Source organism: Pseudocercospora fijiensis, assembly GCF_000340215.1.
Source record: "Pseudocercospora fijiensis CIRAD86 unplaced genomic scaffold MYCFIscaffold_13, whole genome shotgun sequence".
Lineage (NCBI taxonomy): Eukaryota > Fungi > Ascomycota > Dothideomycetes > Mycosphaerellales > Mycosphaerellaceae > Pseudocercospora > Pseudocercospora fijiensis.
Window position 1 is genome coordinate 85,500 of NW_006921544.1, and position 27,981 is coordinate 113,480.

General features: G+C 40.6%; 1 protein-coding gene across 1 annotated transcript; it reads left to right on the forward strand.

Moving 5' to 3' along the window:
• Window positions 1-12: 12 nt before the first annotated feature.
• MYCFIDRAFT_180039 (uncharacterized protein) lies at window positions 13-10,245 on the forward strand (the record flags this gene model as incomplete). Its single annotated transcript, XM_007934022.1, has 8 exons — window positions 13-2,398; window positions 2,425-2,515; window positions 2,558-2,604; window positions 2,628-2,698; window positions 2,749-2,773; window positions 2,799-2,908; window positions 2,947-2,974; window positions 10,232-10,245. The coding sequence occupies 8 exons, from the start codon at window positions 13-15 to the stop codon at window positions 10,243-10,245; spliced, it is 2,772 nt and encodes a 923-aa protein (XP_007932213.1).
• Between the last annotated feature and the right edge of the window lie 17,736 nt (window positions 10,246-27,981).

Sequence of the window (27,981 nt, forward strand, 5' to 3'; positions counted from 1 at the left end):
GTGGAAGGTCGTATGGTAAACCGCCGAGTCGTAACGCAATTGAATGCCCTCAACGACCCAACCCGCAATCCATGGAGGCTTAGCGGCGAGTTCAACTTCCTCATTCTCTACGCAATTTTCGGCGACGCTGCCTGCCAGAGTCATCAGTTCCTCTCGGCCCTTCGCGACCTTTCCGCCATCCCCAATCTGTCCTTCGCCGATGCCGTCGGGCGCATTCAAGCAGCACGCAGAGCAGACCCCACAGAGACCGGCCAACAAGGCATCCAGCCACGACACGCCCGTGGCGCACTCGAATCATGTCAGGCGGACGGAATGCAGCCGACGAAGCCTCGTAGCAGACCGAAGCAGTGGACGGAGACACACGGAGGACGCTCTGGGAAAAAGGCGAGCAAGCAAGCATTATCAAAGGCCTCCACTGCCATACACGCGAGCAATTGGAATGGCCTACAAGATGTGTCTGAGCCAGAGCTACATCCTTCGCATAAGGAGCAGAGCGATCGTAGCGCTGTACATATGGGCAGGGATGAAGCGCTGCAGGTGCCGGGAGGTGTGCAGCGAATGGGACCAAATACGCTTGATCAGACACGACATGAAGAGCAGAATGATGAGCCAGACGAAGAGACTACCGATGGAGAGACTACTGAGCAATCAATCGAACAAGGCAGATTCCGTAGACCACTTTCCGGCGCTCACAAAGCCGACGACAGCCTTGAGATTGATGAAGATGATCAGCAGCAGCTAGACGGAATGGCCGAACAAGACACCTCTTTTCTTCAGGACGACGACTCTTTTGGAGGCTTCGACTGTGGCCAGCAGGACTCCGACCACGAGCAGAGTCAGAGCGACCCCCAGGCTCAGAGCGTGGAGGCGAATATGCGGAACGAGCCGTCCTCGCTTCAGAAGTCAGCCACGTCTACCTATGGCGCAGCTATCCCGACTTCTTCTTTCCCGAACCCCACCAATTCCACCAACTCCATCAACAAAACTGCAGAGCCCAGCATCGTGAAGCCCCATACCCTGCCGCTGCTGTCCACCATTGACGACAACAGTGACAGCCCGTGTTGTCGCCCGCGCCCAGGTCACGCATCGAGCTTGCCTTTCCACATGAGCAAACGCAACAACGTCACGATGAGGGGCCAAGATGTCAATAGGCCTACCAAGCGTGTGCGCTTCAGCGACGAGATCACGGACACCTCGCCCTTTGAATCTGCCTTCGCCGAACTCTCCACCGAGACGAACAACTTCGCTCACCTTATGCAAGGCGCTTTCGACTTTTTCCAGCCGAGCTCAGCTGATGGGCAACTTCTCGCATCCTGCCGACCTAGTGCCGATGGCGCCGATACTGCTGTTCTATCCGATGCCTCGACGCTCGGTCGTCCTCTCTGCCTTGCCCTCGCCGATGAGAACCGCCGCTGGATTCTTGCTGAGTACCACCCGCAGACCGACTCGCTTACGCTTCACTGCCCGGAAGAGATGATTACCAAGGTCGATCTGGAGAAAGATGCTTTTCAAGCTCAAGAGGAAAACAACGCTCAGGCCCGAGACAGTAATGTGGCTTCCGCTTTGATGCCGCGCATCTGTGCCCTTCTTGAAAGCGTGCGCCCGCGCCCTGCCACAACAGGCACACAGAATGAGGTTCAGCCTGCTCGCCGCTTCCTGTCCTGCACTACAGTACGTCTTCCCTCATTTCGGACATATGGCGACACTGCGAAGGGAACTCGGAACCGTCTAATCGAGATTGCTGGGTCCGCCGCTGCGTGTGCTGTCCTTCTTACACTGGGTCGAACCATCAGCGAAACCATCGACGGTCATCTGTGGCTGTTCGCCATGCATACTGCCGCCCAGATGTCCGAAGATATGGGTTTGATTGGTCGTATGCCGACATCGCCGCCTATGCAAGTCCAAAGCAGACCGAACACCACGCTGGAGGAGCTTCGTGAAAAGGCGAATGCTATTGAGATGGCCCAGGTGGCTTCTCAGGGTGTTATGGAGGAAATTCGCCTTCATCTCGATAGAGGGATGACATCTTCTCGGTCTGTTGAACAGTTTCGGGTCCTGCGCTCCGCCATAAGCTCCGCCATCAGCTCCAAGCCACCTGCAGACCATCCCGACGACGCATACATCGCTGGCCTTCGACGCACTGCTGAGGATGCCCCGGCTCACCGTCGTGCTGCTGCTGAAGCCTTCCTCCGAGAAGAGCTTGCCAGCCGAGATACAGCCTCGAAGCCGGCCAGAGTGTGGAAGGATGTGCACAAACAGCTTGGTCTCCTTCAGGTCTCTCATTCCGATCGCGCTGAAGCTTCGTATACGGAGGCGGAGGAGACGCACAATCGATTCAAAAAGCTGCTTGAGGCGAGTCTGTCGGAGCTGAAGAAGCTGAGTCTGGAGGCGCTAGAGCGTTAGTCGAATGATGACATTCATAAGTGGCGCCGGTTTGCGGATGGCGACAGTGCAACACCATGGCAACTAGGTTGAAGGGCATGACTTTTGAGCGATACATGATACCCCTTTGCATGTAAGATACGACAACATTGTATTTTTGGTAACGCATTCTTAGCTACCATTGTCGTAGACGCATTTTGATGGGTTTGGTGTATTATATCAGTCAAAGAATGAACTTTTGGCAGCCATCCATGCCTGGTTCCTACCACTCAATGTCTTGAGATACCCTTGCCTAACTCGTCAAGCTCTCCTGTTGGTCTTATAGCATGCTGAAGCACGAGGACGAAAACAAACACGAGCAAGTAGAGCTGGTATCTTGAAGACTTTGCGAGTGCGATTGCGTAGGGCATAACGAGTGCTCATCGCTGGCGATGCAGGACGACTGCGTCGAGCGCACGAGTTCAAGGACACTTTTGGTCGAGCTAAAGATAGCGCCGAAGCCGATGAGATTGGGGCACCCGCAGGAGTGTCCTAGATGCTAGTAGTACGCATGTCCGCGATGAGATTGTCGGCGAAGACCTCGAGGCTACATGTCAAAGTCGCGGTCCGTCTACCTTCTCGGTAAGGATCTTTTTTATTAGGACAGAACCTGCGATATATATCCAACTATGCAGCCTCTAATATACCTGTTCTTACTATTACAGATCTCGATTGAATTAAGAAGCTTAGTAGAATATCGGCTTTTATAACTTTGCCTTTACGTCGTTCGCGTAGAGCTAGATAAATATACTTAATCTTATTAAATGTCGTTAACTACTAGTCTTCTTATATAAACTACTAGTAGGTATAAACCTCTAGATCTTGTACTAGTTACGGACTATACTCGATATCTAGAGTATAGATACGACGGCCCCGATACTAATATCTCTATAGCGCCTAGATTCTTAATAGTAGAGTATTAATACTATATAGTCGATATTTATACTCTTTAGAGTATACCTTTTCCCTAAGGCTAAGATAGATAATAGTAGCGATAGACGAATTAGAAAGGAGATAATTATAATTATATTCTAAAACGAGGTCTTTAATTATAGATATCTAGGCTAGTTAAGCGACTATCTAGACTATACTATATATCCTTCTCCTCTTCTATTAACCGATAGTATCCTAAACCGAGTAACGTCGCTTCCTAACTATTAAGTATATATTCGAAGAAAATACTCTCCTAGACTTTTAGATATACTCGTCTACTAGGCTCTTATATAGTCTAAAATCGGCTAGCAAAACTTAAGATCTGTATTACCCTAATCTTATTATCTTTCTATAATTAATCGTTACGGAGTAGCTTATACTATAATACTTATTAGATTCTATAGGAGAAAATCGTATACTAGTCTTTAAAGTATTTATTAGTCCTAAGCTAGGATTATAAATACTTATTTTAAGATAGTAGTTCTTAGTCCCTTCGCTATAGGAAAATTTAAATAGGTACTACCGAGTAGATCTAAAAGAGTAGCCTTAGCGGCTAAGGAGCGTTATAATACGTCTTATTAGTATTCGCTAGATACTATAGATACTATATACTTAGTAGAGAGAGACGTCTTTATACTACGGCGATTTAAAAGTTAAATAACTCTAGTAGTAGATATACCTTACTTATAGATATTAAACTCTATATCGTATTTCTAGAACTTATAGCGCTATTCCTTTCTATTCTTCTATACTATTCGATATAATTTATTAATATAGTACTATAATATACTAAGTATATAAAATTGACGCTATTCTAAACTATATACCTACTATAAAATGCTAGAATAGCTTATTATTTAAAGTTTGTCGAGACTATATTTATCTCGAATTTCTTATTTCTCCGCTAGGTTAATAGACGGCTAAAGTCTAGCTTATCTACTTTTACGCCCTAGGCTCGAGATACTAAACGGTATATACCTACGCATTTACTATCGAATTTTGAGGTATAGTAATCCGAACTATTAAAGGCGGTAAAAATACTAAGTATTACCTTAGACTCCTAACTAATATTCGCGATATACTAAAACGATATTAAGATAAAAGCCGTAAATGTAACTAACGTTATCGATATACTTAATAAACCTACTTAGGGCGTTACGAAAACTTTTTTACCGATCGCGACGATTCTATCGATCCTATCGATCGCGAGCAATTCCGAGTAATCCTAAGCGATCCTAAGCTACCCTAGAACGATAAATAGGTAACTTATAAAACTTTTGCCTAATACTATACTAAAAAAAGAACCTTTTTATCCTATATTACTAAGCCGTAAACCTTCTAGATAAAAAGATATAAAGAAAAGAAAATCGCTTTTCTAGATATTTTACTTCTTATTTATCTTTTTTTCTAGTAGGTTTATAACCCTAAGCGTCCTTTAAAGATATAAGTAGGCTAGCTAGCTAATAGCAAGTATTATTAGACCCCGAAGTAGCTCGGTTTGCGAACTATAAAACGTATATAGTTTAGTTTTCTTATAGTATCCCTCCGGTTTAGTTCCGGTTTAGTTTGCTACCCCGCTAGTCTAAACTAGTTTCTAAGAAAATCCGACTAAACTCCGACTATATATAACGATATATAACGACCTCGGATCGAGTCCGGAACACTATAGGGATAGTATATTATATATACTCTACGATTGTATTTATATTTCGGAATGTTTTAGATCGGGTTTGTACCCGTAGCTAGTACGTAGCCGGTAAACCGGTCTATATACTAGTTTCTTAGTAAGCTAAATTAAACTAACCCGAACTACTATAGGGTCTAAGTATTATTACCTAAATACGTACTAGAAAGATAGCGCTTAAATAATACCTATATAGTATTAGAGTAGTCGGTAGCCCTTCTATAGCCTATATAATAACGAGAAAGGATACGACTCTTAACGATAGACGCCCGCCTATATTCTACTCGAATACCTAAGACTAACTAAAGATAGAGACAATATATAAGTAGCCCTCGGGAAACGTATTACTAATATTAACCTCCTTCTTAGCGACCTAGCGATAGTATAGTAGGCAGTCCTATTACTACTAAAGGCGAAAGTCTTACAGTAATTTAGGGCAATTAATCCGAAGCTTGTAGAATCTAAGTATAGCGACCTAATCTAAAAGCAAGAAGTAGTATTAAATTCTAAGAAAGAAGCTAAAGACGCGAAGAAAGTAGCGAAATAGGCCCGCTAGGCTCGGATAAAATAGCGCTATACGGAGGCTACTATATAAGTAATCATATAGCATTACTAGGTTAAAGTTAAGTAGTATATAGTATATAGTATCTATATCTAAAGAGCGTACTACTACTCTTATTTAATACTATAAAAGCGGCTAAATAATAGATATCCGCCTAGACCGTTAAGATACTGCTATTTTAGCTAAAGTATACTATAAAAAGGGGCGAATAGTTATAACTAAGTAATTAAGTCCGACGAAGCCGCTAGAGGGACTACCTTCTATTATAGGTTACGGAAGGGCTTACGTACTACGTTAGAAAGACAAGAACTTAGAGTAACGAACGACTTACTATAATACGAATTAACGTATATAGCTTTATTACCTCGTACCGCTCTAGACGCCTACTATTTTTAAATAGGTAGACTAGTCTATTAAGTCGATCCCCTAATAGCGCTACTTACGCCTTCTAGTACGTACTATACGATAACGAACATAGTAGGTACCTAAAGGCAACTACGTATCTATCGTAACGATAGTTAAATACCGCTCGTATACCTATTAGCGTAAGTTAATACTACGCGCCGTACTTATACGGCTACTTAACCGAGCGCCTCGCTAGCTAGTAAGTATACTAATAGAACTACTATTAACGACTATTAACTAACAATAGTAAGGATTTTAATACTAACTCTTTAAAGTCTATTACTATAGGGCGTATTTTCTATAGGAACGCTCTATAATACTACTACTACCGTTAGGGTCCGTATTTAAAGTAGCTTAATAAAAGGAGAAAGAAAAGCAGCGTTCCTATCGCTATAGGTAGTAGTAATATAGACCTTTATTTACAGTACGCTAGTAGTTAGGTAGCTTAAGCCTACCGCTAGTAAGCTAATACTTATACTATACTACCTAACTAAGCGAGCAACCTCTTAGCTATATAAGAAATCGTTAGCTTATTTATTAAGATTCGTTAAGAGGTATCTATTAACGTAAGGGATATTAAAAGGCGTACTAATTAGATATTAATAGGAGTGTCTAGAAAATTATAATAATAGTAAAGTAAAGGATTAGTATAGAGGGGGTTAGATTATAGCCGATTGTAAGAACCTAAGCAAGTGAAGTCTCCTATTATGCCTTAGCAAGCCTATATAACAATTATGTAATATTATTACGTACACTGCGATGCTGTCGCGCTAGCGCAAAGCCTGCTTAGCGTATACGCGGAAAAGCTCGGTCGCTCGTACGGACATACTCGGTTACCGGCTCGGTATATATACTATCCGTGCGTAGCCTAGTTAATAGTAAACACTCTGCCCTGTTCTAAGAAAGGTACGGTTTAGTTCTACTTTCTACTACGGCGATTAGTAGAGGGTGTTCTATACGTTGCTATATACCTATTTTCTTATAGTTCTAAACCGTCTACCCTTCGTAGCGGCCTATAGAACCCCGAAAGATAAACGCAAGCGATCCGAACGCGCCGGGCGCGGGAAACGCGTAGAATAATGCCCTAGGAGCGCCGATAGCATTAGAAAACGACGCGGCGATACAATAAGACGAAGCCGAATACTAGGCGCGCTAAGAAGCGACCCGCCTACGGCTCGAACGATTTCTAGCTAAGTAAGAAGTGCTTAGGCTAGAAGTCTAGGCTTAAGAAGCTAAGCGAGAGAATACGCGTCTTCGTGCCCTTAAGGACGTAGGCGATACGCTAGCTCCGAGTAGCGGCACTGCCGGCGAGGGTCCTACGAGGACCCTATCCCTAGACGAGGACGAGGACGAGGAAGAATTAGCTAATAAGTCGATTTAGAGGCCTAAATCTTAGAGAGCTAAATCTATCTCGTATCGACTACCTCTTTCCGGAAGTACGCTAAGCATAGCTACTATGCCTAGTATAAGCTACGTAGTCGCTAGTCTTGCGGCTATTAAGCCTCGCCTAAAAGAACCTAAGCCCTTTAAAGGCGATACAATTAAGGAGTCGAGGCGATTCCTTAGAGAACTTTCTATTACCTTTGCACTATCCGGAGCTACCTATTATACGGACGAAAGCAAGGTACTTTATAGTGTTATATACCTCGTAGGCGATACGTAGGAGTAATAGTATAATAAAAACAGCCTTAAGGACCTATAGAATTACACCTACTAGGACTTTAAAACCTTCTATCGGGACTACGTTAGGGACCCTATAAACCGCATACTAGACGTAACCCTCGAGTATAAGGCAGCCCGTTAGCGTAAGGGACAGTTAGTCTAAAGCTTTACCCTTAAGCTCGTAGTACTCGAAGATTAACTTAGGGACTATAGCGAGGAGTATAGGATCCGCTATCTCCTCTTTAAACTCTAGCCGGCGATTCGTAGCGCGATTATTAAATACTATACGGTGCTAACGACGCGTTACGAACTTATAGAGCTTGCGACGCGCATCGAGACCCCTAATAAGCCGTCTAGTAAACGTAAGGATCGTAACTACGATAAAACCGGAGGTAGTAAAGGCAAGAAGCGTCGATCTAATAGTTAGGCCCGTAAGTAGTAGTCAAATCGCGACCGTAGTATAGGCGGAAAGCATACGAAGGGCGATAACTCGTAAGGCGGGTATAACATTAGTAAGGTCGAATGTTATAGCTGTCGCTAGAAAGGCTATTATAAGAACGCGTACCCGAACCGCTATCTCTAGAAAGACGACAACCCTACGGTACGTAAGGTAGCCGCTAACGCTAACGAGAAGAAGAACGACTCGAAGGCTAAGGGAAAAGACAAGGCACCTCCTAAGAGCTAGGGATAGGTACGGAATCTCAACTAAGTAGCTTAGTAGTAGTAGTACCTACGGGACGCGTACGTAGAGCAATCGTTATATAAGAAGGGGAAGTGTCCGTCGAATGCTTATTAGATAATACTACTAATATTAATATAGTATCTTAAGAATTCGTTCTACGATACTAGCCTTAGCGGATTGTTAATACCGTGCTACCTAGTACCGACAGTTTCTAGGGCGACCGAGGATACTACTACGGAGCGTATTATCTACGCTTACGGATCGCTAACTCTATAGGCTAAGAACGTATTACTACCGGAGTGTTCTATACTTTCGAAATGCCCCTCCCTAATATTATTCTTAGTAGGCCTTAGAGGCGCGATTAAAAGGTAATCGTTAATAGCTCGACGGATGCCTAGACCTATAGGAACGAAACCGTAGCGCGTACGATACGCGTACGGGAACTGTAGGAATTCTAGAAGGATACACGTAACGCTCTATACGTATATACGATTAGCGTTCGCTAGCTCCGCGACATCGCTAAAGGTTCCTCCTTACTAGAAGAATTTAAAGACTTCGAAGACGTCTTTATAATAACGCCCGAAGCGAGACGTAAGCTCCCCGAAGACGTAGAGTATACGATCGACCTAATCCCTAGAACGAAGCCGCTATATAAACCTCTCTACTATTCTTTAGGAAGAGAGCTTAGCGACCTTCGTAATTACCTAAGCTTAGCCTTAGACAACGATTAGATCTAGCTTAGTATAAGCGAGGCGGGTACGCCGATCCTATTCGCACTAAAGAAGGATAGTAGTCTAAGACTCTACGTCGATTATAGGGGGCTAAACGAGATTACTATTAAAAATCGTTACCCCCTACCTCTTATTAGCGAAACGCTTAATAGGCTTAAGGACGCCGAATAGTATACGTCCTTAGACCTTTAGGATATATATTACCGTATCCGTATTAAGCGAGGCGACGAGTAGAAGACTACGTTCCGTACGCGGTACGGGCACTTCGAGTATAAGGTAATGCCTTTTAGGCTTACTAATACTCCTACTACGTTTTAAGGATATATTAATAGGGCGTTAGCTAGCCTAGTTAATATTTGCTATATCGTCTACCTTAACGATATTCTTATCTATAGCAAAACGCGAGAGGACTATATACGAGACGTACGCGCTATCCTTACGCGGCTTAGAAAGTTTGCGCTATACGCAAACAGGAAGAAATGTTCCTTCTAGAAGAAAGAAGTCGAATTCCTAGGGTTTATCGTTAGCACCGAAGGCGTGTCGATAGATTAGCGTAGGGTAAACGCTATTACCGAATAGCCTCGCCTATTAACGCTAAAGGAGGTTTAATCCTTCCTTAGATTCTATAACTTCTATCGGAGGTTTATCCTAAATTACTCCCGAATCGTTATACCGCTAACCGCCCTATTAAAAGGCGCCGTAAATAGCCGGAAGCTAGGTTAGGTCCCGTAGGGCGAAAGCGAGGAGTAAGCGTTCCGCTAGCTAAAGGCTACCTTTAGCTCGGCCTCGATATTGCGATACTATAATCCTACGAAGCCCCTACGTATCGAGACCGATGCCTCTACGTTTGCCTTAGTAGGAATTATATTATAATAGAGCGAAGATAGGAATTAGTACCCTATTGCCTTCTAGTTATAAAAAATAGTCCTAGCCGAGACGAATTATAAGACCTATAACTAGAAGCTCCTAGCGGTTATCGAGTCCTTTAAGCATTAGCGCCCGTACCTCGATAGCGCTTAGTATACGACCCGCGTAGTTGTCGACTACGCTAATCTTAAAGGCTTTATAAAGATAAAGTAGCTCGTCGGAAGGCAAGTAAGATAGGCAACCTTCCTTATACCTTTTAACTTTACTATTGAACATCGGGCTAGTAAACGAAATCTAGCCGATGCGCCTTTACGATATAGCAACTACGAGAGCGAGTCGTAGGCGGTAAACAACCTTCTTCCTATATTATAGTCGAAACTAGCTCTATAGTTAAATCTGCCCGAGGATATCGAGCCGATTATAAAACGTATCTCTATTATATATATTAGGATACGAGACGCTAGTATAGCGCTAGCGGAACGTAAGAGTTTTATTAGCAGTCCCGTAAGAGTAGCGGCTACTATCGTTAGGAATAACGGGCCCTACTACAAGACACCTAATATAATCCTTAGTTTCGTACGCACTTTGTAATAGCTAGAGTAAGCGAGAGGAGGAGGCTTATACGAGACAAGCTCGCCGTCGGGTAGCTTAGCCTCGTTAAGTAGTTCTAACCTCCCGCCTAGCTATTCTCGTCGTAGTAACCTTATTTACTACGGCGATGCGCTATATATCCCTAAGGACTACGCCTTACGTACGTAACTAATATATATATACTACGACGACCCTTTAGCTAGATACTTTAGTATAGCTAAGACTATAGACCTAATACGCCGAAAGTACTTCTAGCCGAAGATAGCCGAGGATATTACGGCCTATATCCGTACCTATAGAATTTGTTAACGGTCGAAGGCGAAACGCTATCGCCTATATAGCGAGCTCGCTGCTCTGCCTATACCGACCCGACCTTAGCAAGAATTAACGATAGACTTTATTACCGATCTCCCGCCGAGTAAGCTCGGTACCTACGTATATACTACGATCCTCGTAATAGTCGACCGCTATATAAAGATAAGCCTCTTTATTCTAACGACGAAGAAGTATATAGTAGTAGAACTCGCGGATATCCTTTAAAGGGAGGTAATTAGGCGTTTTAGAGTGCTATTAGGCATTATTAGCGATCGTAGATCGCTTTTTACTAGCTAGTTTTAGAGCGACTTCTACTTCGAAGCGCATATAAAGCGTAGGCTTAGTATAGCCTTCTATCCTTAGACTAATAGGCAAACCGAACGCGCGAACTAGACCCTCGAGTAATACCTGCGATACTATTGCTCCGAGAACTAGGATAATTAGGCTAAATTGTTGCCTTAGGCGGAGTTTGCCTATAACAATAGCGTTTATCCTATATTACGTATAAGCCCCTTTAAGATGCTCTACGGCTTTAACCCTAATTTGATACCGAGCGCAAATAAGCTGCTAGCTCGGGACGAGCTAACTAAGGGAAGGGCACTAGTAGCTATCGACGCTACGGAGCGCCTATAGAAAGCGTATAAAACGCTTACGGAACGCTAGTAGAAAGTAGTAGAATACTAGGCCAAGCAATACAATATATACTACACTACTAAGATATATAGTATAGGCGACCTAGTCTTGCTGTCGATAAAGAATATTAGCTTAGATATCCTAAAGAAGAAACTTAGCCCGAAGTATATAGGGCCTTTCCGTATTATTAACGTAGTTAGAGCGTAGGCGTACCGCCTAGTACTACTATTAAGTACGAAGATCTATAATGTTTTCTATATTTCCCTCCTCGAGCCTTAGTATAGGCGCGATAGCGAGGAGTATAAGATAAGCATACCTGTCGCTAAAGGTAACGAGTAGTAGGTAGAAACAATCGTAGCTAAGAAGATAAAAAAGCGGAAGGCGTACTACCTTATTAAGTAGCGAGGTTAGCCTAAAGAATATAACACTTAGGAGCTAGCTATTTATATTAAAGATTCTATAGCGTTAGACGAGTTCGAAGCTTAAGCGAAGCGTAAGCGTAGGTAGTAATTAAAACAAAAGAAAATAAAACTTAAGAAAAATAGTAGACATGTACTCGTTTCGCTACTAAAAAAGGCCTATTAGCCTAGTATATATAAAGAAGGCGCCGCGTAGGCGCGCCGACGGCGAGCCGTCTACTCTACTTATCCTTAGACTCCTCCTCGTCCTCCTCGGCCTCGATACCTATAGCGGTATCGATAGTAGCGACGGCGTTAGCGCCGACGCGCTAAGCGAGGTTCTAGTACGGTTAGTATACGAAGCGCAAGTAAAACGAGGCTATAGGAAAAACTATATCTAACGACCGATCTCTACTAATCTAGCTAAGTTAGTGCCGATGTTCTTAAGGGTACCTAATAGGTTAACGTCCGTAAGGGACCCGCTAGCGGCCCCCTTACGGGCTAGGGCTTTACCGCCTAGGGTTACCTTATTCTTATTAATATAGAAGGCGTTGAGCGTAGATAGGATAACTAATAACGAGGTTAGTATACAAAGCGCAAGCGGAGCGTATAAGAAACCTACGTGCGATAACGGCGTCTAGGTTAGCCTAGAGTGCCTCTAAGGCCTCGTTAGACTCCTCGACGGAGTCGTAGCCGTCTAGATCGTAAAGGTCGCGTATAGCGCGTACGGCGCGAATGCGCGCTAGTAGCGCTACGAGCGCGCGTACTATAATAGGAGTGTAGGTATAGTAGCTACTATAGTAGCGATCGCAGTTACGCTTAGTAGTAGGGTCTATATTGCCGCCTACGTAGAGCTTAGATAGGTTATCTAAAGCGAGTTAGTTGCGAAGCGCGTACGCGTAGCAAGGGGCGAGAAAACGTACCGTTAGCCGTTATATACCTAAAGCAACGAGTATAGCCCTCTAGGACTTTTAGTAGGCGCTAGGTAGGCGTAGTAGGTATCGAGGGCGGTACGCCTACGGCGCGCTTGCCTAAGGTACGCGAAGGGGTAGATATACTAGTAATGTTTTTTTTAGATAGATGTTTAAAAAGAAAAATTCTTAAGTAATACTAGGGGGGCGCGAGGGCAGAGCAGGCGGGGCGTAGGCGTATAGTATTCGGAGCGCTTAGAAAAAGAAGAAGTTTTCAAGCGGGCTTCGAATGCTTTAAATACTCGCCTCGCTTTCGGATAGCTTACGTTCTCGCGTAGCTACCGCGTTCTTAGAAATTTAGGCAACCTCTAGTTAGTGCTAGAAGTAGCCGCGCTTTGAATCTACAAACAAATAAGCAACTACGAGGCAAATCATAACGTGCCTAGCAACTATAGCCTAGCGACAGGTGCGTATAAGACGCGCAAGTGCAGCGTAGAGTGTAAGAAATAGTATAATTTACTATATTACCCTATAGCTAGGACAGCTATATTAGGGGAAGGAGATAATTGTAAGAACCTAAGTAAGTAAAGTCTCCTATTATGCCTTAGCAAGCCTATATAACAATTATATAATATTATTACGTATACTGCGATGCTATCGCGCTAGCGCAAAGCCTGCTTAGCGTATACGCGGAAAAGCTCGGTCGCTCGTATAGACATACTCGGTTGCCGGCTCGGCATATATGCTATCCGTACGTAGCCTAGTTAATAGTAAACGCTCTACCCTGTTCTAAGAAAGGTACGGTTTAGTTCTACTTTCTACTACGGCGATTAGTAGAGGGTGTTCTATACGTTGCTATATACCTATTTTCTTATACCGATATAGGGGCATTAGGCTACGTATTTATAAGGCGCGTAGATTAAAGATCTTTAAATAGGCTTTAAATAATATACTAACTAACTAAGTAACTAACTAACCGGGTTAATAGACTCGATAACTAAATATACCTAAAGGATACTTTTATAGCGCTTACCCTTATACTTTTATATATATTAGCTACTATAATAGAGCGTATAATATCCTACTTATTAATTGTTAGGGCCAAAGAGGCTATACGTAATTAGTATATAACTAGGCCGAGTGAAGCTAGGGTCTTAATGCCTTAGGCAGGGCTTAGCGCTTAGCGTTAGGCTAACTCTCCTACCTTCCTCCCTCTCCTCCTAGATCCTTATCGAATACTATACTAATTCACTACTACCCTATCTACCTGCTAACATAACCCTTATTATACAGTATTCGATCTACCCTTTAAGGGCAGTAGCTAGATAGTTCTTATTTCAAGCTTTTAGCGGTATAGCTACGAACAAGACTAATCTAACTATATTGCGCCCGAAGAACGGGACCTATACGCACTATTCTATCGAAATAACCGTACTAATTATTAAGCAAGGCCTTCTATACGGCCTACTACACTAAGTTAAGCATACTAGACCGATATCTACTAATTCCGCTACATCCGTATCTTAGGGGCTAACGATATATTATTAGTGCTACCCCTTATTACAATAGCCGGTTTATTACGAAACAATAACCGCGGCGCCGCTAGTAGCGCTAGCAATAACAATACTAGTAGTACAGTGCCTACCGAAGTGCCTACTAAAGTGCCTACTAAAGCACCTACTAAAGTGCCTCCTACTAAAGAGCCTACTAGAGGGCCTGCTAAAGAAGAACCTATAATTCTAGGTGATAATCTAGAATTGCCTATTAACGACATTCTTAGCAATATTGTTAATCGACGATATAGCTAGCTAGCCTTTAGCCCTTAACTAGTAGGGAGACTTTAAGAAGCTACTTAAAATAGGCTTACTGCCTTACGTTAGGAACAATAGCTAAAGGATAATCTCCTCGAGATTCGCCGCCTATAGGAAGCCCTAACAACTAATACTAAGCCGACAATAGGGCCTTCCTTACTACCCGTCCCTATCTAAAAGAAGGATGCTAAGCTTAAGGACTATACCGTATTTAACGGCTCTAGTCGCAAGCAATATAATAATTATATACGCGATTATAAGCTCAACTAACGAAATGCACCGAGGGCTCTTCTAGACGACTATTTACTAGTTGTCTACGCTATATAGTATATCAATAGCGACCTAAAGCGCATATAGGATAACTATTTCGACTCCCTTAACGATTAGACCGCTGTTTAGTAGAAAACCTATAAGACTATTATACTAGACACCCTTAGAAACCCTATACTAAGGCAATAATACGCTTAGGACTAGTACCTTCGAGCTAAACAAAAGACTAATCAATCGGCTCGCTTATTTAAAGCCTATTTAAAGACCCTCGAGGACGACCTTCCGGCTAAAACTAATTCTATATAGATCTCCGAAATACGCCCTAAATTAAGATAGGAATTAGTCCTTAAACTAGACCGCCGCCGTATATTCGAACAGACTAATCTAATACGTATTTAATTTATAGTTAAAGTAGAAACAGCTAAACGAGCTGTTTAGCTTTAATAACGGCTAGAGTCGAGGATCCGACCGACTAGTACTAACCGTAGTAACCGTAGTAGCCGCGGAGGAAATTAAGGTTCCTACTAAGATAACAATACTAATAATAGGAACAGTAACGACCGTAGAAGAGGCCGTAGCCGACAGCTATATAGAGGAGGCTATAATAGGGGCCGTAGAAGGGGCTCGTATCCCTATAATACTAATCGCTTAACTAACAATAGTTGCAATAGCGGCTATAGCAATCCCCTAACCGGGTTGAAGTGCTTCAACTATAATAGTACTAGCTATCTCCTAGGCTAATGCGACAAACCTAAGGACTAGGCCCGAATCGACCGTACTACCGCTAAGTACCGAAAGCACCTTTTAGCCGCTAATGCTACCCCTATCGGTCCTTCCTATTAGTCGAAAAAAGAATAAGCGCCGCACTAACTATTAGCCTCGTACGGCGTAAAACTATCGACATTATACTAGCTATAATACGCTCCTACCTCGTATAGGATACAAAGGGTACTAACTATTAAACTAAGGTTATACTAGACCCGGGAAATTCAGTTAGTGCCCTTATTAGCTATCGCCTAGCTAAGCAATTAGACCTTCGACAATTGCCTAGGACTAACCTACTAACCCTTGCTTAGTTTAATAACGCTCGGCACTTAACCTATAGAGCCTACTATATTCCTATAGTTCTAAGGGACGACCTCGGCAATAAGCGCCTATTAGACTTCACTGCCTACGTAGTAGATATAGATAGCCTTCTATCCGATATTGTTATTAGCAATCCTATTCTTAAGTACTACGCTATAGTTATAGACTTAGGCAGCTAATAGTAGCGATTTAGAATCGCTAGGAGAGAGGACATTAAGTACATTAATATTAGCGAGTATCCTAATAATATTAGGGTCCTATTTATTAGCAACCTAATACCCGCCTTAGCTAATCTAACTACCGACCTACTCGGTAGTAATAACGATAAACCTGTGCCCCCTAATAGTATAGACCCTAATTAGCTCGAGCGTATACTAGAGCCTATTCGAGAGACCTATATTAATGTGTTTAAACACTACCTAGCATCGACGTTGCCTATGTTTAAGGAGACGGATTATAAGATTGACATTATAGAGGATAAAGAGGTTCCTTTTAGCCCCCTCTATAACCTTAGTAAACGAGAGCTTACTGTATTACGTAAGTACCTAGAGGAAAACCTAGCTAATAGTCGAATTCGGTATAGCAACAGCCCTACTAGTATACCTATCCTATTCGTGCTAAAGAAGGATAGCGGCCTACGTTTATATATTAATTATAGAGGGCTTAATACTGTTACTATTAAAGACCGCTGTCTACTTCTACTTATTAATAAGACTCTCGATCGCCTTTCTAGTGCCTACTACTATACTATATTAGACATTAAGGACGCCTATTACCGTATCCGTATTCGTAAGGGCGATAAATAGAAGACAGCCTTTCGCACTCGCTATAGCTATTTCGAGTACTTAGTTATACTATTTAGTCTAGCTAATGCCCCTGCAATATTCTAGTCCTATATTAATCGGGCCCTTTCGGGCCTATTAGACTACCTCTATATAGTTTACCTAGATAACATCCTAGTTTATATATACTCCCCTAATATTGCGGAGTACTAGGCTATAGTCCGTAAGGTGCTCGATCGCCTACGAACCTATAGCTTGTATTACAAGCCTTCTAAATACACCTTTGCTACTAAAGAGGTATTATTCCTCGGCTTCCTCGTATTAACTAAGGGTATTAAGGCTAATCCTAATCGGATTAAAACCATTACTAAATAGCCTATTCCTACGTTAATTAAGGAGCTATAGTCGTTCCTCGGTTTTGCTAACTTCTATCGCCGATTTATTAAGGGCTATTCGAGGCATATAATGCTACTAACTAAGCTTACTAAAACTAAGGCTAACCCGACTAGAGAGTTTAAATAGACTAATAGAGCATAAGCCGCTTTTAACGGTCTAAAGCGACGCTTTACTAAAGTCCCCTTATTATACTATTTCGTACTAAACAAGCAGATCCGAATTGAGACTAACGCTTTATAGTTCGCTATATCGGCTATTATATCCTAGCAATTAGATAATAACTATTACTAGTACCCGATTGCCTTCTTCTCGCGGAAGACAATTAATGCTAAGCGTCGCTACGAGACCTACGAGTAAGAGCTCCTAGCTATTATCGAGGCCTTTAAGTACTAGAGGCACTACCTCGATAGGGCCTAATATATAATACAGGTCTATACGGACTATAACAACCTCCGTAGTATTACTAAGGTTACTAGGGTTATAGGTCGATAGGCTAGATAGGCCGTCTACCTCGCTAGGTTTAATTTTAATATATTATATCGGCTAGGCGTAAGCAACCCTACTAATAGCCTATCGAGGCGACCTAATTATAGTAGCGAGACCTAATATATCAATTCTTTGTTTCTAACCCTATAGTATAAGATTGCTATAGACCTTACCGTAAAGTAAACGTAGGATAAGCGGACTTCCGGACCCCGCGGCGGCAATAAATACTATAGCGGAGTTGTCGTTCTTCTAGTATACGTTAAAAGAAAGGACGTAGATCGCTCGAGCTATAATAACTCGATTAAGGACATTGCTATTTATAGTAATAGTCTATACAGCGATAGCACTATAGAAGAGGTTATAGTAGTTCCGGCTACTAGTACTATTAGATATATATAATGCGTACCTCGTTTAATAGCGAGGGTACTATTAAATAACCTTGCAAATAGGGATAGTCAATCGTTTATAGATAAGCTATTGCGTACTTAGTAGAGGGACGCCTTTGCTATCGAGCGTATTAATAGGCTTATAAGTAGGCGGGCGACCCGATCTAGTAAGAGTAACAACAATTAGTCGATCGACGATAAAGGTTACTTAAAGTTTAAGGGCAGATACTATATCCTCGCTAAACAATCGATTAGATAAGAGCTTTTAAAGAGGCACTATAATAGTAAGCTCGCTAGTTACTATAGTACAGAGAGGTCGTACGAGTTACTATCGCGTATATACTACTAGCTAAATAGTAAGCGGTATATAAAGGAGTATATATAGACCTATGTAGTATACTAGCGAGTTAAAGCACTAAAGCACTTACTATTTAGCGAGTTGTCTTTACTCCCTGTTCTAAAGGAGCCTTTTGCAGAGCTTATAATAGACTTTATTATAGGTCTTCCCCCTACTAAGCGAAGGGGAAGCAAAGACGTCTTTAACGCTATACTAGTTATTATAGACCGATTTACTAAGGGTGCTCGCTACATTCCTACTCGGAAGGATTAGACGGCTATTAATATAGCTAAAGCACTATAGAACAATATCTTCTATAGCTATTAGGGAACCCCTAAGGGGATAGTCTCCGACCGGGGCTCGATATTTATATCGTACTATTAGAGCGAAATATGCCTATAGCTAAGACTTAAGCATCGCCTATCTATAGCATTCTATCTACAAACAGATAGCTAGACCGAGAGGCAAAATGCTACGCTATAGTAGTACCTGCGCAGCTATATTAATAAGAACCCTAACGACTAGGTTAACCTCCTATAACTAGCCGAATTCGTATATAATAACAGTGTCTACTTATCTACTAAGGTGTTACCCTATTTCGCTATAATAGGCTAGAACGCTACTATACTATAAGACCCCCTACCGCTCGAGGCCGAGCGTAAGGAAAGGGAAGCGTATTAAGTACTAACCCCTAAAACACTAGCGGCTATTAAGAGGGTTTAGAAGATACGAGAAATTCACGCTAAGATAGCTAACAAACTAGCAAAGGCCTAGGCCTATTAGAAGGCCTACTACGACAAACACTGTACGCTAATAACCTCCAAGCAAGGTAACATAGTTGTACTTAGTATAAAGAACCTCCGTATCCGCAAACACCTATTACCTAATAGCAAAACACGCCCTAAACTAGCACTAAGGTATATTAGCCTATTCCGCATTCGGGAAGTTAAGGGCTCTTCTGTATAGGCCTATTAGTTATAGCTCCTACTATACTATACTATCTATAACACCTTCTGTATCTCCTTCCTTAAACTATACTACTACCGCGGAGACTCTAATAAAGAAGCCCCTACTAAATATAAAGAGATACTAGCTAACGGTAAAGAGCTATAGTCTATAGAACGTATTCTAAAGCACCGGACTAGGTAAGGCAAAAAGGAGTACCTCCTAAGATAGCAAGGCTATTCGCCTAAATAGGACTCGTAGGAAGATAAAGCCTCTTTTAAAGACATAACTAAGTTGTTAGATAAGTATTAGACTAGTGTAAAGAACAAGAAGAAGGCTAAGGGCCTATAATGTCGCCTAGGAATAATACTACCCCTAGGGTACTATTAGCTAACTAATTAGAGGCCGACAAACTAGGACAATAAGACTATACTACTATAGTAGACGCGTACCGAGTATTAACAAACGCGCTATAACTGTTAACTAATCCTAGTAACTAATCGCCTACTCTTTCGAGGGATCTACCCCTTTACTAGCGTACCCTATAAGACCCTTCTTTTAACGCCCCCTCTTATTCCTTCCTCCTATCGAGGCCTCGAGGCCTAGGCGATTAGCGAGGACGGCGTTACACTCGTACTAAATAGCGACACGGCCGGCGCGGCTATATTAGTAATAGTGTTACGGAGTGTATCGCTAGTTAAAGCGTCGCTAGTCGAAGAAGGAAACTAGAAGCAAGGTAAAGTTAGCGCTAAGACGGCTAGCGCCGCTATTGTTAACATTACTTGCTATTATTACTACGCCTATAGATACAACCTTACCTATACTACGAGCCTAAGGCACCTTTAATTAAAACTTTAATTAAAACTTTAAGGCTAAGTTAAAATATTAAGGCTTAAAAGGATTGAGTAGCTTAATAGATTAACTAACTAAGGGCAAAACTATAGAGCTAAGCTAGCCGGGGTCGATCTTGCGGATAATAGGTTACTCCTCGATCTTTCTAACCCTTTAAGCGAGGCGAACCTTAACTACTATACTTATAATAGCCTTTACTTATAGAAACTAGACGAGCTGTGTTTTTTCTAAAAAGACAAGATAAGATTAACAATTAAAGGCTACTAAACCTAACTAATTAGGGCTAGCGAAACTACGAACAATAATAGCCCTCGTAATAATAAGAACAAACCCTCGGAAGCGGACAACCCTCGGAAGCGGACATAGCTAGGTCTTTTAGAGTAGACGCAAAGAACTCGGAACGATATTACTTAGAGCGGAGGCAGTGCTATAATACCTCGTACGTCTACCTATTATAGTAGGGAAGACGCGCCCGTATTGTAATTAGTCGATAGCTCTTAATTCTTGTAGCTTTATATCCCTTTACTTTATTATATGTAAGGATAGCGCTGTTAGAGTTAGACATTGTATTAGAAGGTAAGGTTTGATATAGTTATATAATTAGGTAGTTAAGTGTTCAATTTAGCGCGGCTAAGCAGCTTATTAGATTTGCTAAGTTAGTAGCAATAGAGGTCGAGATTAGAATACAGACAGGCTACGAGGGCGCGGCCTTTAGAAGGGAAGCGTGCATTAGGGCTAAAGAGGCTATACGTAATTAGCATATAACTAGGCCGAGTAAAGCTAGGGTCTTAATGCCTTAGGCAGGGCTTGGCGCTTAGCGTTAGGCTAACTCTCCTACCTTCCTCCCTCTCCTCCTAGATCCTTATCGAATACTATACTAATTTACTACTACCCTATCTACCTGCTAACATAACCCTTATTACATTAATTAACGCTTAGCCTAGTAAGCCTACCGGACTCTAGATACTAATACTCTATATTATATAGACGGACTTCTCCTTCTCGACCTCCTATCGCTCTCTACGAGATAGTAACCTTCTACTTCTTTATAGTACTTAAGTATCTATAAGGTAGTAATATTAAGTTACTACGAGATAGTAGTATTAAGTTCTCGTTACTTCGCTAAATCTAGTTACTATCTTAAAGGTTGTTTAATTTATCGTACCGCTAACGTCTCTATTACGAGCGTACCTATATCTATCTACGCCGGTTAGCTCGCCTAGCTTTATAGATTAAGACGTACTTACTAAATTAACTTTGCCGGTATCTTAGAGAAACTTATATACCTAGTCGAGATTAGTATATAGTTCTACTATACTCGATTAAAGCTTCGCCCTACTACCGGCTTACTTCTCTAGGATTTATAGAGTATAGCTATACCTAAAGCTATACGCGTATATCGTAGTAATATACCCGACGGTATACTTACTAGTTTATTTTACTATATACGAAGGCGTACTAAGGGCTGTATTTATCTATAGTATCTACTCGCTCGCCTAAAGCCGATCGGTTTTATACTATTATAGTATAGTCCGCTAGGCTAGGAGGTTTATAGTCGTTATATATTATAGGTAGAGTAAAGCGTCGATAGTTCTATTACTTAACGCCTTGCACGTAGCGAATAGTAGAGCTATACTACGCTAGTTATTATAATAAAGTAGATAGGTATACCGACTACTAATTACTTAACTATCTAACCTATAGACTTACTAGCTCCTTATATACCCTAGCGCTAAGAATTATAAGCGATAAGTAAACAATCTTTTAGCTTCCTTTATCTTCTCTTACTTATAAAAAATAAATCTAACTAGTCTTAGAGATTCTTCTAATACTTCTAATCCTCCCTCTACTTAGCTATTAAGTTATAAGCTAAATAGCTAAGTCCTAATCCTTCGTATCCCTAGGACTCCCTTTATATTCTTTTTTAACTTCCCCTTTATTAGTAGTTTAGTTAAGAAGTCCGCGAGTTAGTTCTTTATCGATATATACTTTCTATCGACTAGCTTATCCTTAACTAGATCTAGTATTTAATATACTAACGACGGTAAAAGAGCTCGAATTATTCCTTATTTTTACTAACTTCTACCGTTAGTTTACTAAGAGCTATTTACGGTATATAGTACCGCTAACTAAGCCTACTAAAACTAAGAATAATCCTTCGAGGGAGCTTAGATAGAGTAATAAAGTATAAGCCGCTCTTAAGATTTTAAAGAAGTAATTTACTACTACTCCTTTACTATACTTTTTTAACCTAACTAAACTATTAAAATTAGGACAAGCGCTTTATAGTATACTATATCCGCTATCCTATTATAATAGAGTAGTAGTAAAGATAGCTACTAGTACCCGATTGCCTTCTTCTCTAGAGAGATAATTAATATAGAACGCCGGTACGAGATATATAAGTAAGAGCTATTAGCAATTATAGAGGCCGTTAAGTATTAGTAGCACTATCTAAGCGGTACGTAGTATACTATCTAGGTCTATATAGGCTATAATAACCTTCGTAGAATTACTAATATTACTAGGGTTATAGGTCGATAGGCTAGATAGGCCGTCTACCTCGCTATATTCGATTTCAATATTCTATATCGGCTCGGCGTAAGCAATCCTACTAATAGTCTATTAAGACGACCTAATTACGATAGCGAAACCTAGTCTATTAACTTATTATCTCCTACCCTATAATATAAAATTACTATAGATATTACTATATAGTATAATAAGCGGACCTCCGGATACCGCGATAGTATATAATAAAGGATATTCCTACTATACTAATAATACGCGTAAAGAAGAACAAATACGCTTATATAGACTATAGGGTCCTATAGTTAATATTGCTATTTATAGTAATAGTAACGATAGTACTAATATAGTTAATCCGGCTACTAGTACTATAGTACGTACTACGTAAGATAGCGAGGGTACTATTAAGCAACCTTATATAAGGTAATAGTTAAGCTTTTATAAGGAAGCTACTACGTACTTAGTAGAGGGACGCCTTTACTATTACCCGCCTTACTTAGCTTATAAGTAAACGCGAGACTTAATCTAGTAAGAGTAAGAATAAGTAGTTAGTCGATAGTACTAAGTACCTATACTATAAGGGCCGCTTATATCTAGCCGCTAAGCAATCGAGTAGATAGGAGATTCTTAAGCAATACTATAATAGTAAGCTTAGGAGTTACTATAGTATAGAGAGGTCGTACGAGCTACTATTATATATATACTACTAGCTAAATAGTAAGCGGGATATAAAGAAATACGTAAATATATATACTTTCTACTAGAGTATTAAAGTACTACGATATCTACTATTTAGCGAGCTGTCTTTACTTTCGTTTCTAAATACGCTATTCGCTAAGCTTATTCTTAATTTTATTATAGGCCTTCCTACCGCTAAGAGGCGTAGTAGTAAGGATATATTTAATACTATTCTAGTCGTTATAGACCGCTTTACTAAGAGCGCTTAATATATTCCTACTAGAGAAGATTAGTTAGACCCCGTAGTAGTTTAGTTTATAAACTACTAAACGTATATAGTTTAGTTTCTTAGCGGCGAACTAGCTCCCTAGTTCCGGTTTAGTTTTTTTCAAACTATATAGATTCCTAGTTTAAACTAGAGACTATATTAGTTTTACTATAAGGATACTCTTATTCGACTACCGGCTACGATTGCCGGCTATAATAGTAACTAGGTTACATTTACTACGCTCTATTACCGTTACTAGGGCGTAGTTGCCGTAGTTACGAAATCTTACTTATATAACGTTAAATAGGTAGCAATAATTAGGGCTTCGCGATATTCTTATACTTTTTAACTTCTTTCTCTATACCTATCCTAATAATAACTACTATACGCTATACCCCCGCCTCCCTTCCTTAAAATAGTAAGAGAGTAGCGCGCCGCGCGCTAAATAGAAGATAGAACTAGAGACCGCGAGGTTATTTTACCTAAGTATCTAAGAAAAAAGCGTAAGACTAAAGAGGAGTACTCTATAAAGAAGAATTCCGTACGAGACCGCGAGAGAAAGGAGAAGATAGATAAGGATAAAAGATTAAAGGATAAGAGAAGGAAGGCGCGGAATAAAGTATTTTATCGATAGCTAGCGCCTATAGAAAAAAGTAAAGGTTAGGATAAGAAGACAACGTAAGAGAAGGCTAAGAGGAGGAAGGAATTACGTCTAGTCTTCGAGCGCAAATTTCTAGTAGCGTAAGTTAATCTAGCTAATAGCCGTAGCTAGTAGCTATAGCTAGTAGCTATAGCCGGTAGCTATAGCCGGTAGCTATAGCTAGTATTTCTTTCTTTTAGACGTTAACTAATAGTATTTAGACCTATAGCCGCTACCTCTTTCGATACGACCGATAGTAACGGAGATATTAAGATAGCCGAGAATAAAAATACTAGAGTTTAGGATGCCGCGAAAGAGCTTAATACTACGAATAAAGAGACTAAAAAGAGCGAGGAGATACTATACGTCGATCTAGTAATAGATATCGTCTTAGGACCTAACGCTAGAGACGATAAGCGCTAGGAGTAGATCGAGTATAGTTAAAGGGACGAGGTACTAGTAAAGGGCTAAGGTATAAGTTATATTAATCTAGAAAATTATTATTAAAGCTACTACGAAAAGCTAGTAAGGATTAGACTCGAGACTAGTCGTCTTTATATCCTCGATATAGAGTAGAAATTTCTTAATTAGTATTAGAGCGAAGCCTTTACGTCTATAAAAGCAAAGTAGCTTACGATTAATATAATCGGGGCTAGGTATCTAGGGACGGCGGAAGAGTTACTAAAGGAGGAAGGGGTATAGGTAATTATTCTATACTCGGTATATATAGCCGGCGTTCGTAGCCGGCAGATACTAATAGTTAAATAGAAAGCGTTTCTCGAGGGTAGAGTGCTACTACTACATAAAATCTTTACTAAGGTAGAGAGGGCTTGTATCCGGAATCTAAGCTACTAGTAGAATAGGTTAGCGTTAGAATTCTCTAAATCTCTATATAAGCCTCCGAAGGATTACCTATTTTAGCGATACGGCTTTATCTCGACTACTCCGTAGGTACCCGACGAAGCTCGAGCGCTCTTTAAGGTCTTTACTAAGAAGCGGAAGGAGTTCGAGGATTAGGATTAGTTAATAGAGCTGTTAGTTAGTCTTAGGTTTCGTAGTTAGACTCGGCCTAAGCATTTGCTTATTAAGTGTTTTATACTAAAAGAGGATAGATTAAGACTAAAAACGAGCTTAGATTCGTTAGGTATAGTAGCTCGGTTCCGTTAGTAGGAGAGAGCCGCCGTATAGAAGGCAAAATTTAGGTAGTTAGGGTAGCTAGGAAAGAAATTCTAGTAGTTAGGCTAGCTAGGGTAGCTAGGAAAAGAAATCTAGTAGTTAGGTAGCTAGGAAATAAAAAAAAAGGTAGCTAGCTATTTACTACCTAGCTATTCCTAACGATACGATACTATAAAAGAAAGGGTATTTCCCTATAGCTACTAGTATATATCTACTACTCCTAAGTCCTTACCTTGCCGTACAAAACTTTAAAATATACCGACCGATATTGTATATATACTAGGCGCTATACTAGGAAGAGTAATAACGAGACGATAGTCGAAATAGTCTAGTATACGAGCGAGATTACGATAACGTTAAGAGGAGGTTATATACTCGCCTTTAAGCCTATTAAGTACTAGACGACGATTAGGGCTAGATTTATCCTCTCCGAATCCTAGTAGTAGGAATTTATTATAGGATACTACTACCTAGTCCTTACCTTTAGGGAGTCTAAGTAGAAGGTTATTCGGAGATATAAGAATATCGAGTATTAACCCGGATATCTTCGAAAAGGCTAGCTAGGGGTATCTTTAGAAACCCGATAATTAATAGGTCTATAAGATATAGTTCCCTTTATACTTACGTTTAAAGGAGTTTAAACTACGGAAGTACTCGATATAATAGGGTAGTAAGGAGCGACCGGATATATTCTAGAAGTTCTTTTATAAAGGGGGGATTATACTATTATATAACTTCTCGACTTAAAGGTTAACTAGTAATAGTCTATAACTTATTCGGTTTAATCTTAAAATACCCGAAACTAGGGGATAGGAGTTTACCGCCTACTAAATATCTCTATTCTAAACCGTATCGGGAATCTTAAGAAAAGAGGAGGGTTAATATAGATATAGCGTTCTAGAAAGGGGTACGTCTTCTAAAATACCGGCTATAGCTACCGGCTATAGCTACTAGCTACTTTAATTAACCGTATAGATCTAGCTAATTATTATAGGCTACGCTTAAGGAAGCTTATAGATTAAAGGCTACTAATTTCTCCTCCGAAGACTTTAAGTAACTAGTAAACGAAATACTAGCTATAAATAGTCTTCCGGAAGACTTCTACGAAAGGGAGTCTATATAGAAGATATACCTATATCTTATAAACTACCCCCGCCCCTATTTCTCGGCGCGATAACCTAGCGTACTATATTTAAAAAGAATAAAGAGGCTACGTTAGACGATATTTAGGAGATTCTCTATAATACTCGCCGAGTAGCTATTACTATTAATAGCTAGTTAAGCTAGACTATAAGAGCCTTCTTCCTCTCGATTATACTATACTTTATTTATTCGGATTAGAAACTCTAGGAACTTATAATCGGATTCCCTAAAATTCTAGGTTCCTATACTAGTAAGGATATAGCGAAGCTTATTTATATAGTAATAGATAGGGTTAGCGTAATAACGAGACTAATCTTAATAACTACGGATAACGCTAGTAATAATCGAATATTATATAAGGCGTTATATATATAATTTATATATATAAGTCTTTAAAATTACTTATTATATCGATAGGGTCGAGTATATATAGGAGATTATAAGGTCTATAATCTAGCTTAGTCTTTTAAATATTAAGCTCGCTATAATTCCGGATACGTACGATAATAAAGATAAAGAGGAGCCTAGTAATAGCCCTAGCCCTATTAAATCGGAGCCGACGTCGTTACTAGTTATATCCCTATAGAAGTTTCCCTACCTTACTTATATAGTTTAAATCGCGATCCGAGCCCTCTTTAAGACGCTTAAAATTGCACTATCGAACGACGACTAATAGAAGATCCTAGATAAGGATAAAGCAATGTCGAAAGTCGAGAAACTCGTTATAGTAATAAGACGGGATAAGGTAGAAAGCCTAGCTTTCGTTTTATATAAGATATAACTTTTATCCGTAGCCGGTACCTCTAGCCGGTAACCTAGTATAGTTCTAACTCTTTATCTCTAGCTTCGTCGTCTAGTAATATATATAAACTCGAGCTTATAGAGATATAACCGATTCGAGGCTATTTAAAAGCACCTAATTAAGCGCCCTAAAACCGATACCTAGAATATCGTATAGAATAAGCGATAGCAAAAGCGGCCTCTTTAGCGCCTACTCTGTTTTACCTAAGATATAAAAACTCGGTTCGATTCGACTTTCTATATAGTTACGAGGGGATATACTTTATATACTGCTCTCGAGATCTATTAGAGTTCCGAGGGTATTAAGTAGCTCGGTCTTACTACCGCTAAATAGCGCTAAGTAGAGTATCTCGTAGATATTAGTAAGTATTACGCAAAGGTTACTACTACGATTAGTAGAACCTAAGGACCGACAATCTACCTTATTTTTACGTACTATAACTAGCTCTTTAACGAGCTCGACGAAACCGTAGCTAAGCTAGCTAAGAAGAGCGTTCCCTAGAAAGTAGCTATAACGAAAGCTATAGATACCTCCTATACTAAGTTATATAAATATTATAGTACTACCTTTTAGTCGTTCGGGGATATCTATAGCGTTAC